This window comes from Saccopteryx bilineata, chromosome 1 (genome assembly GCF_036850765.1).
Source record: "Saccopteryx bilineata isolate mSacBil1 chromosome 1, mSacBil1_pri_phased_curated, whole genome shotgun sequence".
NCBI classification, from domain to species: Eukaryota; Metazoa; Chordata; class Mammalia; order Chiroptera; family Emballonuridae; genus Saccopteryx; species Saccopteryx bilineata.
This window is the reverse complement of record NC_089490.1, coordinates 350,760,717-350,777,828: the sequence shown is the minus strand read 5'-3', so window position 1 is coordinate 350,777,828 and position 17,112 is coordinate 350,760,717. Positions and strand designations below refer to the sequence as shown.

General features: G+C 35.8%; 1 protein-coding gene across 1 annotated transcript; it reads right to left on the bottom strand.

Annotated features, from left to right (window-relative positions):
• Positions 1-11,228: 11,228 nt before the first annotated feature.
• Positions 11,229-12,328, bottom strand: LOC136320606 (olfactory receptor 52A5-like). The gene has a single exon (XM_066253764.1). The coding sequence runs from the start codon at positions 12,326-12,328 to the stop codon at positions 11,381-11,383; it is 948 nt and encodes a 315-aa protein (XP_066109861.1). The 3' UTR covers positions 11,229-11,380.
• Positions 12,329-17,112: the final 4,784 nt, after the last annotated feature.

The window sequence follows — 17,112 nt, the reverse complement described above, 5'->3', positions numbered from 1 at the left end:
TTTTATTTGGATAAAATTAAGAGAGTTGATTTAAGAATAAATAGAAGTAAAAAAGATCATGTAAAAAAATAATAATAATAATTAACTGCCTTCATTCCCACAAGCTGAATTGCATTTACCACCTAAAATATATTTTATGTTAGAATTACAATATCTGTAAATTCCAAAAATATAATTCAAAGAATTATTTCAGCATTTTTACATATTATATATTGAAAACAAATTAATTTTCTCCTAAGTATGTGTATTTTAGAGGATAATTATGAGTAGAGAGTGAACAGTAAAGAAAGAGGAAATGGATAAGTAAATAATACAGAGAAAATTTCTCCAGAAAACTAAATGATGGACAGTATATACTTGGCAATTTGAAACAATTTGATTCATGTATATGGCTGTGATTTCATTGAATATGTGATAAATGTATCTCTTCTGTGATAGAATCTAATTGAATAATTATTGTTCTTCTAGATAAAGGAGCAGGACTAATGATATATAAATACTCAACATTAATATTGAACAAGATTCTCAGAAAACAAACTTAAATTAGTGTGAGTGCACTAATTTTAGTATTAAGGCCTCTCCATTTTCTAGAGAAATTTCGATGGAAGTGGAGTGTATTTTATAAAATAAGCCAATGTCATAAAATCTGTTTTTTGCTAAAATTGAGGTCATGAATTCTCAACTTCATAATTACTAGTCACTGTTAACAAATTACCAGGTTACCATATACCTTGGTTCTTCCTCATTCATTAATTAGTGACTTGGAACCCAGCATCAACACACAAGGTCTGCAATTTTTTATTAGCAAGAGTGTTGAAATAGTCCATTTATTGCCCTAGTACCAAAACCTTATTTTTTTCTCAAGTTCATTGTCACTGGATTCCCAAACTAGCTATACATTTTTCATTACTTTTTAAAAAATATAACCTAAGATCTGGGGACCTGTTTTATGCTGTGTGTGTGTGTGTGTGTGTGTGTGTGTGTATTTATTTATTTATTTATTTATTTATTTATTTTCTGAAGCTGGAAATGGGGAGAGACAGTCAGACAGACTCCCACAGGCGCGCCCCACCGGGATCCACCAGGCACGCCCACCAGGGGGCAAAGCTCTGCCCACCAGGGGGCGATGCTCTGCCCCTCCGCGCATCGCTCTGTCGCGACCAAAGCCACTCTAGCGCCTGGGGCAGAGACCAAGGAGCCATCCCCAGCGCCCCGGCCATCTTTGCTCCAATGGAGCCTTGCTGCGGGAGGGGAAGAGAGAGACAGAGAGGAAGGACAGGGGGAGGGGTGGAGAAGCAGATGGGCGCTTCTCCTCGGTGCGCTGGCAGGGAATCCAACCTGGGACTTCTGATCGCCAGGCCGATGCTCTACCACTGAGCCAACCGGCCGGGGCCACTGTTTTATGCTTTGGATCTATAAAAATTATTTTTTAAATTTATGCTTTAAAACTTTTCTCTTTCTTTGTTTATTAGCCCTTTGTTTATTAGCTCACATCCATTGTTTTCTGTTTATTTTTAAATTTTAAAATTTTAAATTTTATTTAGAAAATTAACTTTAACACAGTGACATTGATGAATAAGAGTACATAGATCTTCAGGTAAACATTTCTATAGCATTTGAACTGTTGATTATGTTGCATACCCATCACCTTATATTTGTCCCTCTTTGTACCCTTTCCTCCACCCCATTCACCACATCCCCTACCCCTAGTAACCACATCACTTTTATTTATGTCCATGAGTCTCAGTTTTATATCCCACTTATCTGTAAAATCATACAATTCTTAGCTTTTCTGATTTATTTATTTCACTCAGTAGTGTTCTCAAAGTCCATCCATGTCAGTATGTCATCATTTCTTATGGCTGAGCAGTATCCCATTGTATATATGTACATCTTCTTTATCCAATCCTCTATCGAGGAGCACTTTGGTTGTTTCCATGTTTTGGTCACTATGAATACTGCTGCGATGAATATGGGGGTGCATGTGTCTTTACGTACGTACAAATGTTTTCAAGTTTCTGGAGTAGATACCCAGTAGAGGGATTGCTGGGTTATTTGGTAATTCTATTCTTAAATTTTTTGAAGAACCACTATACTTTCTTCCATAATGGTTGTACTGATTTGCATTCTGGGTATTTTTTTGTTTTTGTTTTTTCTGAAGTGAGAAATGGGGAGGCATAGAGACAGACTTCTGCATGAGCCCAACCGGTATCCGCCTGGCATGCCCACAAGGGGTGATGCTCTACCCATCTGGGCAGTTGCTCTGTTGCAACTGGAGCCATTCTAGCACCTGAGGCAGAGGCCATAGAGCCATCCTCAATGGCCAAGCCAACTTTGCTTCAACAGAGCCTTGGCTGCAAGAGGGGGAAGAGAGAGATAGAAATAAAGGAGATGGGGAAGGTGGAGAAGGAAATGGGTACTTCTCCTGTGTGCCTTGGCTGGGAATCAAACCGCGGACTTCCACACTCCAGGCTGATGCTCTATCATTTGAGACAACTGGCCAGGGCCTGATTTGCATTTTACCAGAAGTGAATGAAGGTTTCTTTTTTTCTTCACAGCCTTTCTAACTCTTGTCTTGTTGATAATAGCCAATCTAACAGGTGTGAGGTGATATCTCATTGTAGTTTTGATATGCATTTCTTGAATAGCTAGTGAAGATGAGTATTGTTCTATATATCTTGTTTGCCTTTTGTATGTCCTCTTGGGCAAAGTGTCTATTTAGGTCTTCTCTCTATATTCTAATTGGATATTTGCTTGTTTGTTGTTGAGCTTTGTGAGTTCATTATATATTTTGGATATTAATCCCATATCAGAGCTGTTGTTTGCAAATACTATCTCCCATGTAGTTGACTACCTATATGTTTTGTTGTCAGTTTCTTTTGCTGTGCAGAAGCTTTTTATTTGATATAGGCCCATTCAATTATTTTTGCCTTTCCTTCCCTTGCCTTTGGGGTCAAATTCAAAAATTGTTCTCTATGGCCAAGGTCCGTGAGCTTAGTACCTATGTTTTCTTGTATGTAATTTATTCTTTCAGATCTTATATTTAAGTGTTTGATTCCATTTTGAATTGATTTTTGTGCATGGGGACAAACTGTAGTCAAGTTTCATTCTTTTGCCTGTGGCTTTCCAATTTTCCCAGCACCATTTATTGAAGAGGGTTTTTTTTTCTCCATTGTGTGTGTTTTGGTTCCTTTGTTGGAGAAGATTTGTCCAAATACATGTGGTTTTATTTCTGGGCTCTCAATTCTGTTCCATTGGTATGTATGTCTATTTTTCTGCTAATCGCATACTGTTTTAATTATCATGGTTCTATAGTATAACTTGAATGCAGGTAGTGCGATACTTCCAGCTTTATTCTTTTCCCCATGATTGCTTTGGCTATTCAGGATATTTTATGGTTTCATACAAACATGGTAATTTTTTTGTTCTTTTCTTTAAAAATTACCTTGGGATTTTGATGGGATTGCATTAAATTTGTATATTATTCACATCCATTGTTAAACATGCAGACTAACACCTCTAGATTCACGATCCACACTTCATAATTCAAATATGAAGAGAGTGTAAAGCTTTCTATATCGGAGAAATAGAAATATTTGGTCATCTTTTCTTTGATTTCCTAATTGGTGTGCATTCTGAACATATTCATACTTTGATAGAATTTAGACTTCATGACATATTTTTCAGTAGTCTAATAATTTAATACTTAAGTATCCAAGTGTTACAGTTAGAATGCCTGAGGTTCAGTCCAGCATGCTTTGCTTGGCTAGCTTTATTGCCATTTAATTTATTTTCCCTTAAATTTCTAATAACTGATAATAGCTCGTATCTCATATAGCTGTGTAATGATTAAATAAAACATGAAAAGAAGACCAGTGCAGTGGTGCGGAAGAAACACTATAGACCTTATTTTTTTAATTCTCCTGTATAAATTATAATTTTCTATGTTCTGCACCCTTTGTTTAAATTGCTTTAGGAAACAACCGTTCTTTGCTATTGTGTAATATTTGTATTTCTTGTTATTTATATAATGAACATATTGATTCCATTTTTTCTTTGCCACTTATTTGGTAAATTTACCAACTCCTCAAAAACACATTTGTGGGTTTTTTCTTCCTTTTCTGTAGAGTGTGTTACTTAATAGTATGTTGACCAGAATGCTCCCCTAATTCTTATGCAAGTAACGACATAAGAAAAATTCTGTTGTTAATTTTATTGTTTATCTGACTACATTACATAATGTAACTTGAAAGCAAATTATTTCAAGTGAGGTGAAAATGAATTTAGGCATATATTATCAAGATCTATGGGCAAAAATAATATTGCTAAGATTTTATTTTGATTTTGATTTAATAATTTTTCTTTCACAGGTATGCTTTAAATATTTTAGCAACACAGAATTATATATCATGGAATGTCATCCTAATGGAAATAAATAAGTATAAATGTCTATGATCATGTCGATGAGTAAAGATATCTCTTTTTTGGTTTGAAGAGTTTTAATAGAGTCTTTTTTTAGAAATATGGAACCAATATACAGTAATTGGACTTGATAAAAAGCATGTGGGGGTGAACTCTAAGAACTTATTTTTTTCTCTAGTTTCACTTTCTCCCTTCCACTTACCTAAGTTTATTTTCACAAATTAAAGACTTTTTTTTCATATGCAACCCTCCAATCATTTATTTTGTTTATAAGCATCTCTCTCCTTCTCTCTCTAACATGCTATTTTCTCCTGTTTATACACATTCATACATCTCACCTGAAATATGCTTTAATTACAAGAATCTCTGCATGTATGTATACATATCAATTATTTTAATAAATATGCAAAACTGCTATTAACCTCTTCACAGTTTGGCTGCACCAGTTTTTAGATGCATACGATTGCTCAGATAAATTAATAGTTCCTCTCAGATGCTACAACTAACTGTTATCTACTTTTAATGCTCATATTAGGTAATACTTCCTTTGTAAGCTTCCCTAACCCTCTGCCTCTTTATATTCGTAATTCTATGTTGCATTCATTTAATGGATTTCAGTGTCATCTTATCCTTTCTCAATCATAACACACATCACGGAGTAAGATAATTGCCTCTTTACATGATCTTTTTCTACATAAAATGAATGTTTTGTTTATACTTGTTTTTGAAGTATCTAGAATGTTTATAGTGTATAATATGAGTTTAATAGACATGTTGAATAGGTCAAGTCTTATTTCAAAAATTATTTCTGGGCCCGGGCCGGTTGGCTCAGTGGTAGAGCATCGGCCTGGCGTGAAGGTGTCCCGGGATTGATTCCCGGTCAGGGTACACAGGCGAAGCGCCCATCTGCTTCTTCACCCCTCCTCCTCTCCTTCCTCTCTGTCTCTCTCTTCCCCTCCTGCAGCCAAGGCTCCATTGGAGCGAAATTTGCCCCGGCGCTGAGGATGGCTCTGTGGCCTCTGCCTCAGGTGCTAGAGTGGCTCTGATTGCTGCACAGCGATGCCCCAAGATGGGCAGAGCATCGCCCCCTGGTGGGCGTGCCGGGTGGATCCCGGTTGGTGCATGCGGGAATCTGTCTGACTGCCTCCCCGTTTCTGGCTTCGGGGGGGAAAAAAATTCTGATGAAGAAACACAAACATAAATGAATGCATAGTTACATATTTAGCTTAGTGCTAAAAATAAAAGAAAGGAAGGAAAGATGAGAGGCAGGAAAGAAAGTAAAAAAAAAAAAATAGACAGAAAGAGGGAAAAAAGAAGAGGAGAGAGAAAGAGGGAGAGACAGAGGGAAGCAAGAAGCATTTTGTTTGCCTGGCCAACATTCTTCTCCATTGAGGATCCTTTCATAGTGAAATCTCTTCTACTTCACTTCTGATTATTATGTAGGACATTTTCTTTCACCTTTACACGTCCAGTGTGTTTCCGCAAGTATAATTTTCCTTCCCAGTTATTATGATTATCTTTTGCTACATTCAAAACAAACCAAAATTTACAGTTTGGGGTTGACGGGGCTCAATTTAGTCTTCTCACTTTGTCTTCACATGATTGCATGAAAAAAGAAGCTGTGACTAGAATCTCAGAAGGTTCCTAAGGATGGACAGCATTCAATATGACTTGGTTTGCTGACAAGGCTGGTGCTTCTGTACTCCTCTCAAGGGCCCTTTTGCTGTAAAATTTGCCTAGGTTTCTTACCTAGTGTTTCAGGGCTTCAGAAGATGAAAAGCAGAAAAGATTAAGTAGATATGGTCTTTACCCAAGACTTACACTGTATCACTTCTGTAAAGCAGTAATAGGATTTGACCAAATTCAAGGGGTGAGGAAGTAGACTCTGGCAGAAGAAAATGAAGTTTAGAAAATCTTTATTGTATGCGGCTTAACTGTCTGTTTGTCGCCGATAGCTTATTGGTTGCTTCTGTAACTGTACTAGCCAATGGGGTGAAGTTGCCACAGCATTCAAATAGTCCCGCCTTCTGGCATGCCACCTCACAAATTGAGGTTAAAGATTGGAGCAATTATTATGCTGCTAAGAAATGTTAACACCAGAAGGGGTCTTTGCAATGGTACAAGACTAGAGGTTCTCCAATTGAAAAATAATGTCATAATAGCTAAGTCTTTGACTGGCTCCTCTCAAGGTGAAATACATGTCATTCCAAGAATTGATTTGGCTCCATCTCAAACAGGGTTGCCGTTTCAATTGAGACGTAGACAATTTCCTGTAAAACTTGCCTTTGCTATGACCATCAATAAGTCTCAGGGCCAAATGCTTAAGCATGTTGGCATTTTTTTTACCTGAGCCTGCATTTGGACACGGTCAACTTTATGTTGCCTATTCAAGAGTTCGTGAAAGAACGGACGTAAAATTAAAAATAATTGATGGTCCTCTGCAAGGCGAGCTTAAAAATGATGGAAAGATCTACACAAGAAATGTTGTGTACAAAGAGATCTTTGACATGTGAATTAACATTTTATTATTTAAATCACCTTTATTTATTGAGCTAGCAGTGGCTCTTAAGAAATGTACCACCAGTGGTTTCCTTCATTGCGCTCTACTTTAAGCAATTAAGCAAGTAGAAGGAGGAAACCCCATGGGGCAGTAAGCAAAGGGGAGTCCTCGCTGCCTGCCCTGGGTAATTCAGTTTGAATTAGCAGACACCTTTGCACAAATCATTTTAATTACAATTTATAATATCTAGAACAGCGGTCATTTCGTATGACCGCCGGGCTTTCTAGTATTGTTATAGCCACCTTTAAAAAATCTAGTCAGGCATAGTTCCTTTCCTATGCAACATATACTCACACCTTCTCCAAATTTCTAGGCTTCATTCAATTATGGCATCCCAGAATTTCATCATCTAAATCACATCCATGTGTAGGTGAAGCTTCATGAGCATGGTTTTTTGGATAAAGTTCTTAGAATATTGATTCCCTTTGTCTAAACATGTATTAACTGAAGGGATAGATCATTTTCCTCTCACATTGCCAACAGCAATATTATAACTGCAAAATCACTTCCAATCCAAAGAGGGTGAAAAATGGGACATGCAGTTACTGGATCACAGCATACTGAATTTAAGGAACATATTGCCAGCTTCTTAATTTGGGGTCCTATCCTGTTCTATGAGAATAATTCTCTTTCTCTCTATGGTTCTTGGTTTTATCCTCTAGGATCAAAGTTCTATACTTTGAGTCATCATTCATTTTCTTAAAAAAAATGGTTCATGTGGCCCTGGTCAGCTGGCTCAGTGGTAGAGCATTAACTGGGTATATGGATGTCCCAGGTTCAATTCCCAGTCAGGGCACACAGGAGAAGTGACCACATGCTTCTCCACCCTTCCCTTTTCTCCTTCTCCTCCTCCTCCTCCTCCTCCTCCTCCTCCTCCTCCTCCTCTTCTTCTTCTTCTTCTTCTTCTTCTTCTTCTTCTTCTTCTTCTTCTTCTTCTTCTCTCTATCTCTCTTTCTCTCTTTTACCTTCCCACAGCCATGGCTTTATTGGTTTGAGTGTGTTGGCCCCAGGCACTGAGGATAGCTCAGTAGAGCCTCTGCCTCAGGCACTAAAAATAGCTCAGTTGGGAGCATCATCTCAGATAGACAAAGAATCGACCTCAGACAGAGGTTGCTAAGTGAATCCTGGTCAAGGTGCATGCAAAAGTTGGCCTCACTATCTCCCTTCTTCTTATCTAAAAAAATAAAATAAAATAAAAATAAAAGGCTCATATTTCACTTTATCTTTCTAAGCCTATAGATTGGGGATTCCAATGATTCTTTTCATTTTCAGCTGTCACTGTTCTTTTTCATCTAACCTGGAAGTTCTTCTGAATAATAAGAAATCTTAAAAATGCATACTTCCCCCACACCTGGAGGCCAGCTCTTACATTAAAATCTATGATGTCTAAAGAAAAAGTAAATGAGAAACAGTATTGTGTTCAAACTGAGAAATACCTGAAGACTTCTCTGAGTCCTATTTAAAAGTTTTTTAAGTTAGCCCTGGCCGGTTGGCTCAGCGGTAGAGCGTCGGCCTGGCGTGCAAGGGACCCGTGTTTGATTCCCGGCCAGGGCACATAGGAGAAGCGCCCATTTGCTTCTCCACCCCCACCCCTTCCTTCCTCTCTGTCTCTCTCTTTCCCTCCCGCAGCCAAGGCTCCATTGGAGCAAAGATGGCCCGGGTGCTGGGGATGGCTCCTTGGGCTCTGCCCCAGGCACTAGAGTGGCTCTGGTCGCAGCAGAGCAACGCCCTGGAGGGGCAGAGCAGCTCCCTGGTGGGCAGAGCATCCCCCCTGGTGGGTGTGCCGGGTGGATCCCGGTCGGGCGCATGCGGGAGTCTGTCTGACTGTCTCTCCCCATTTCCAGCTTCAGAAAAATACAACAACAAAAAAAAGTTTTTTAAATTAAATTTATTGGGTTAATATTAGTTAATAACATCTCATAGTTTTTAAGTATATATTGGTATGATACATAATCTGCATATTGCATTGTGTGCCTATCACATTTCTTTAACTCATCTTTTTTATGCATATTTTATCATTTTGGTACTTTAGGTATTTTCTGGGAATTTCATTTATCAAATCCATAAGTTCATTAGGTGTATATTTTTTTATTTTTTACTTGAAAAACAGGTGACATTTTTGTCAGTTGTTCCATTATCACAAAGCACAAATGCTTTTATTCTCTGGTACATGATAACAATTTTGTCCATCTGTTTAAAGCCTTAATTATCATTGGTACCCTTTAAGCTTTGTTCATCCCCTCTCAAAGACAATGTTGTAGGCTTTAGGTTTTTGTTACTGCAGAGTTCAACTCTTGATAGCATTTTCATTGTTACATTTACATTAAAATATTTCATTAACATTTGTTAATGTATTACATTTAACTACCGTTATGTAATACAACACTCCAACACTTAATGGCTTTAGGCAATATTTTATAATTATTTTTACTCAAGATTTTGTTGATTGCTAGGACTCATCTGTGAAATTTTGACTGGGAGAGAACCTCGAGCTGTTGCAGATGGTATTTGGAACAGGAATCCGGGTCTGGATACAAGGCATCTTTTTCACTCACATATCAGGCACCTCAGTCAAGCTCCACATTGACTCTTGTTCCATCAGAGGAAACCCCACGGGCTTCTTACATGATACCATAAAAATAATAAATGGCACAATGTCAGTTAAAGACTCTGCTAAGAACTGGCACAGGTTGACTTCTGTTATAGCAATTGCAGGGTCTTAAACTTATTGAAAGATACAAAGAAGAGTTTATTCTTTTCTTTTTATACTTGATTTTAGAGAGAGAGGAAGGGAGTAAATAGAGAAAAAAGCATCAATTTGCTGTACCACTTACTTTTGCATTCATTGGTTGATTCTTATATGTGCCCTTACTGGGATTGAACCTGCAACCTTGGCATATTTTAACCAACTGAGCTACCCAGCCAGGGACGAAGAGTTCATTCTTCATGAAGATGTGGCAAGATCCCATCTGCATGGTACAGTTAGACTGTACCATGACTGGGAGAACCTCAAGCTGTTGCAGATGGTATTTAGAAAGTACATACTTAGAAAGTACACTTTGCCACACTCAGCTTTCTTTCACTTATATCAAAAATGATTTTTCAGTTTCTATCTCCTTTCTAGGTTCTGTATTATGTTCTGAAACATCTCTATCATTCAGTGATTATTTTCCAGTGCTCCCTGCATCAGCTCTTGTATATGTATATGGACTTCTCTCAGTTTTGTCAGTTAGGTTTTTTCTTAGAAATTCCAAGGTAGGCAAAACACCATTGCTTATGTATACAGAAATTTATAGGGATTCATAGAGCCAAGACACATCTCTTTCTTTCTAAGATAATATGCCTTTTTCTACATGACAATCATTTGCTCCTATAATTTAAGAGTTTAGCTTGTTTTCTGGCCCTTGCTCCACTGTGAGTTACTATTCCAGAAAAAATAGATAGTTGGGCACAATATAAAGTGGTAACTAATGTAGAAGAAAAAAGTATTTAAATATTTTCTCTAATTAAATACCCCAACACCATTTATTCATTAGTTCACTTTCCACCTACTGAAAATAATTATAGTCACAGTTGGCATCTACCAATAATAACGTTCTTCAAAATATTACATCTTTTCACTCTATATGTTATGAATGGATAGCATCTTTATTTTGAGTTCATGCAAATAAATTTATCACTGATCATTGTTTCTGATACTCGGACTTGTAACCCAATTCTTGTAACCCAATCTGCTATATGGAGAAGGCCATCTTTACAGAAGATTATTCACTCACTATTTGAAAACCTCTATTGATAAGAGAGCATTTTAGTAACACAAATTTGTTTTTATTTGTGGACAGTGTGATTCTATAGATTTCTTAACAATAGTGAGCTAAAATTTAAGTTTTTATCTCAACTCCTGAAAAAAAAAATTTGGTAGGCACAAAAAAAGTATATTTTATCTGGCACAGTATTCCTATAATTGAAGAACAAATCACCAGATCCTTCAAATTCTATTTTAATAATGGTAAGAATTCTAAATTGTTTAATAATCTTAGTCAATTTCTCAGAAAAAAAATAAAAATATGTTTAGTTTGTATATGACACACAGTTTTCCACCCAATAAAGAAGAAAGAAGGGTATATTTTAGCACCAGTTATGTACAAAGCTATATGATGCTATCAATTTTTATATCAGGATTACAGAAAACAATAAAAGAAGAAAGGGAAAGATGGAGCATGAGAGAAATTTATGATATACATAGTATATATATATTCTACCCAAGTTTATTGTATATTCTGAGTGCTTGTGTTTGAGGAATATAGATTATTTTGGGGAGATCAATATAATGTAAAAACCTTACCAAGATAGACATAGTGCATCTTAAACAGATATGCCATATTATATATTTTTGGATCAATGCTGAGTGTCAGACTTCAGAACACAAATCTTTTTGATCTTCATGCGGATCTCTTTAGTCTTCACACCATAGACAATGGGGTTAAGGGCAGGGGGCACAAGAAGATAGATGGTAGACAATAAGATATGGACATAGGGTGACACATGTCCAAAACGGTGGCTGAGAAAGGAAAAAAAGGCAAGGATATAAAACTCCAGGAAGACAACAATATGGGTAATACACGTATTGAATGCTTTAAGTCGTGCCTCTTTCTGGGAAAGATGAAAAACAGCCTGAAATATTAGAATGTAGGAGATGAATATAAAGATCATGTCAAAACCCAAAATTGCAAAAGCTACAAAGAGCCCAAAGGATTTGTTAATGTGGACATCTTCTGCAGCCAGCTTGATCACAGCCATGTGCTCACAGTAGGAATGGACAATAATCACAGACTTAAAAAGTTGCAATTGTTTAAGTAGAATAAGTGAAATTCCAACGAGCACCGTTGTCCGGATTGCCACCATTAGTATCGTCTGACCTAGAAAAAAAGGAGTGAGTATGGATGTGTACCTCAAAGGATCACAGATGGCAACATAGCGGTCAAAGGCCATGGCCAACAGGATGCCAGATTCCATACCCTGCAAGGCATGAATGAAGAAGAGCTGTGTGAGGCAAGCATCAAAAGCCATGGAACAAGAACCAAACCAGAAGATGGCCAACATCTTTGGAGCAATGGCTGCACAGAGAGCTAGGTCTGTGGCTGCCAGCACTGCCAGGAAAATGTACATGGGTTGGTGAAGGCTGCGTTCTGTAGAAATGATGATCAACAAGGAAATGTTCCCCAGCAGAGCCACTAGGCATACACCAAAAAAGGGAAATCCAATCCAAAACTGTACATGCTCTAGTCCAGGGATCCCAATCAGAATCACTGTCTTTGGGTTCAGATAAGACATGTTTAATTCCATCAGGTTAGTAAATCTTTTCTTCAACGCTGATTCTATTACCTATTCAGAAAAAAAAAATTATATATGGGAAGGAACAAGAAAATTTTCCTCACCATTTTTCCTACACCATGAAACACATGAAGAAAATGTGGCCACATGACCTTGAATATTGGGGTATCAATTTAAGTTAGTATCAGAATAAAATTCTTGGATGGTTTTTTTTTCCAAAGTCAGAGCAGGTGTTTGTGAACAAGGGAGATAAATCCAGTGTTTATCACCTATAAATTGTAGAAGTGGAAATTATTATTTTAACAGCATTGATCTTGCTAGTTTTTGAAGTGTTCGCAGATAGTGTCACAGATAACATTAACTTTTTTATTTATATTCACTTTCTAACTTCAGATTCTTTTAAATCAGGCAAAATTTTTCTATGACACCTAAAATTGTTGACTAGATCTCCAATCCCATATCACTTTCTTTCATTTTGCTGCTACCAATTGACAGTAAAAATAAATTCTGGTATTTCTTATTATATTGTTTCACTCCACACCCACTCTGAACTTCTGATATTTTAATAATTTTCTAACATTTTTCTTTAGAGATCTACTGATAAAGCTTAATATAATTTTATATATACTTTTTATCCTTTTTATTAACCATTCTACAAGTTTTACATCATTCAAAATCTTTCTTATGATTTTGTCTTAACCAAAATACATTAACTAAGGAATACCACTATAAATGGGACATCATATATTTTTCCTTGAAGGGAACCTAGAGGAATTACTATTTTAAAACTATAGAAAAAAATAATCTCACAGTCACTAGAAATATATGTGTCATGTTGGTATAACTTGAAAGCCCTGATGTAATAAAATACTTTAATAGTTGATGAAGAGAAAGAGATCTTGTTATTAGAACTTCAGTAGCTACATTCATTAACAGATTATGACCAAGGCAGTGAGCAGATAGAAACTAAAACAATTAGAAATTTGGTGAAAAGAAATTCTCTTTGCTGCCTTTATGGAATGAGATTAGGAAGGGGAAATGGTAGTTTCACTAGCAATGATTGTCATAAGTATGGATATATCTTGTTAATGTGACTAACCAACCAACCAAATAAACAAAACCCAGTTATGAAAATCATAATATAGGAATTTAGAAATATAACATCATATGCCTGACTAAGCATGGCACAGCAGATAGAGCATCGAACTGGGATGCAGAGGACCCAGGTTCGAGATCCCATGGTCGCCAGCTGACTGCAGATTCATCTGGTTTGAGTAAAGCTCACCAGTTTGGGCCCAAGGTCGCTGGCTCAAGCAAGGGGTTACTTGGTCTGCTGTAACCCCACATTCAAGGCACATATGAGAAAGCAATCAATGAACTAAAGTGCCACAATGAAAAATTGATGCTTCTCATCTCTCTCCCTTCCTGTCTATCTGTCCCTATATTTCCCTCCTTCTGACTCTCTCTCTCTATCTCTGTAAAAAGAAAAGAAAAGAAAAGAAAAGAAAAGAAAAGAAAAGAAAAGAAAAATATAACATCATCTAATGCTGGATCTATGCATTTACCTCACATGAAATGTCCAAATTTCTTAAGTTTAGCTAAGTATAAATGAAGGTATTATTCTCACTTAACTCATTGAATTTTGGGGAAGGCTAAAGAAGTTTATATAGGAAATGCTCAGCACAAACTATGGAAGAAAAGAAGCACTCAATGTTTGGTAGCTAGTGCTTGTCAGAACTTGCAGAGAACTTCTGTGAAGACAGAAAAACATTAATACCTTCTTTTTAAAAGTCTAAAACACAGATAAAGAAATTAAAATTTTTTCTGAAGAAAAGATGAAAAATCTATGAAATGATGAGTTTTCAATAGCAGAATAATCTCCCTCAATTCTATCTGTAAGAGTTGACATTCATGTAAACAAAGGAAATGACTTCCCAACGATGTGTAGACCTCAATTAGAGTCAACATATTTCTTTTATTAAAAATGATTTGATCACTTCACCTAAGAAATAATCATATCCTCCTTTAAAGTCTCACTAGGTATATGGAAAATGTGAATAGGAAAACCAGGTTTCTAAAAGTGTTTAGAGTAAAAATAGCTTCTAAGTCAGAAAAAAGCATACATTTTATGCAATTCATCTTTCTGCTTTCGAAGAGGAAGAAAAGGAATCAAAATATATTTTAAATGGAGGCAAGGTAATGTCTTAGAAACAAGAGACAAAAAATAAAATGAGGCTTTAGTGCCTCAGATAAAGAATAGGCTGTATTTTAGAGGATAGGATATGAGTTGTAGTTACAGTGGCAGCAAAACCAGATACCAGAGTGTTTACAGTAATAGGCTACATCTGTCTTTAGCTTTCTCTCCACATATTTCAGGTTTTCCTGCTCCAAATGGAAACACACACACACTTTTCAAACCACAAGACTTAGGTCTTCTTATTTTCAAGTTATGGTAGAACAATTTTGTAGGCAAAAATTAGAAGAGAAAGCCAAAACCTTTATTTTCATCTTATTCTACCACTGATTAACTGGGATGTATCAGTTCTGAGTTTGCTTCACATGTAATTAAGAAGATAATAGTAGACTATCTTTGCATCTCTTCTATCTCTAAATTTTATGAGTCGAATATATGTCTTATTTTGACAAACTTAAATAAGGAAAACTGGTGACATGCCAAAGGAAAGTTTGTTACCAAGAGAGGATCAAGATTATTTGATTTACTATCCTTTCCACTTCTGTTAAAATTTGCTGCAATTAGAAACTCTGAACAATGACCAGGTCTCAATTTATAAAGAAGAAACTCACCCAGAGAAACAAGATAAACAAGATAGCTGGCTAGAATGTAAAATCAGTGAATGGAAGAACCCTTTTCTTCCAGCTTTGGATTTGGAAGTGCAATATCTACAAAGTGTCTTTCACCACCTGTTTTTAGCTGTTGCTTTTCTTGGCCTAAGAATCTTATCTGATCCCAGTGCAATTTTCAGACCTGGCCCTAGAGAGGTCATTACACTGCTGAAACTCAGACCTTTTTTCAAGGAGAAAACTATCCCTTGTAAGAGGGCAGGTAGCCAGAAGGCACTGTTACTTCATGAGTTATTTCCAAGAAATAAGAATCAGGAAATCTCAAAGTATGGGTCACTTTTTGTGCAAGGTGAATCCGAAATCATTTGGAGTGTGGGAAAAGAAAATTTGAGAAATGAAAAGTTTATAGACTAAAATGAAAATAGTGATTTAGTATACTTTCTGGCCCATGGCTAGAATTGTAGTTTAAGGAGAAAGAAAAAGATATTTATCTTCATAATGTTACTATTTTATATAAATAAAATTATATATTAATATATAAAGAGAAACTTATACCCACAAGAACTTTTACTGTTGTTATTACTATCATCATAACCACTAACGGACTTTTTTGAAACCATTAAAGCACTTTTAAGTTTCAAAAAATAAAATACAGCAAGAAAATAATACACTTTATATCGTAGTGTCAAGAAAGATACTGTAGGCTTTCTTATTGCCTAGGACTAGGTCAATTTGCAAATTCATCATTTTCTTCTTTGTTCCATTTTGACATACTTTGCACCCCCAACATGGGTAATATTTATGAGATTTTGCCATTACTGCTTATATAACTCTTTTAGCAGAGATATCTACTCAAGATCTCCAGGTAATGAGCTTCATAGAACCTTGGGGACTATCCAAATGTATCAAATATGAGGTTGCATTCTTTTTTAAAAATTGAATTTATTGGTGGGGGACACTGGTTAATATAATTATACAAGTTTCAGGTGCCCATTTCTACAAAACATCTCTGTACACTGTAGTGTGTGTTCACCTCTACCCCCCACCCAAGTTTATACCTGAGTATTTTTCTTTTTTAACCTACTAAAAATATACTTTAAACATTTGATTTTCAACTGTTCATTGATATTTTAAGGATATATAATTGTTTTTTTTACACTTACTTTTTATTAGGATCTTGAAGAATGTAATTATTATTTCCAGGAGGATTTTGTATAACATTTGATATTTTTCATGTAGACATTATATCTTCAACTTTTCTGAGGTAAACTTGGCAAATAAAATTATAAGATATTTAAAGTATACAATACGATGATTTGATATATGTATAAATTATGAAAAAATGTCCCTCATTTAGTTAATTAACTCATCCATAATTTCACATATTTACCTTTTTTGTTGTTGAGAATTTTTAGGTTTTATTCTTTTAGCAATTTCAGTTATACAGTGTTATCAATTTAAGTTTAACAAGCACCAGATTAACAAACATTATATTTTTATTTTATTATACTAGGCCCTATATCTGTAAAGAAGAAGAATGTAAGTTTTCCAAGATAATTTTGCGTGCAATTAATGTGTTATGGTAAATAATTGTACTGCATTAACTTTGTTATAAGAATACAGAAGTACAAAAAAATAAAAAGAAAAAAATCGTGGACCCAGACAACAGTGTGGTGATTGCTGGGAGCAGGGCAGGAGTGTGTGAAGGAGGGTGTAGAGGGGATAAATGATGATAAGGAAATGAGCTTTTATTACATAATGACTATGCTCTATTAAAAATTTTTACTTGAAGTATACTTAGGCTGATATTAGTATTCCATTCCTATTCCTTTTTCTTTACTATTTGCATAAAATATATTTTACCCCCTTTTTTTTGGTCTTTCAACATATACGTGTGACATAAGGTATGGAGCATGCTTTTACATACTTATTACATATATATTTTTTGCTGAGGAGTCATATATCTTGTTTGCTGTTGAGTTGTTTTCTTATTG

Excerpts from the sequence above, each read along its gene's own strand:
- LOC136320606 (XM_066253764.1), bottom strand. The coding sequence starts at position 12,328 with ATGGAATTAAACATGTCTTATCTGAACCCAAAGACAGTGATTCTGATT.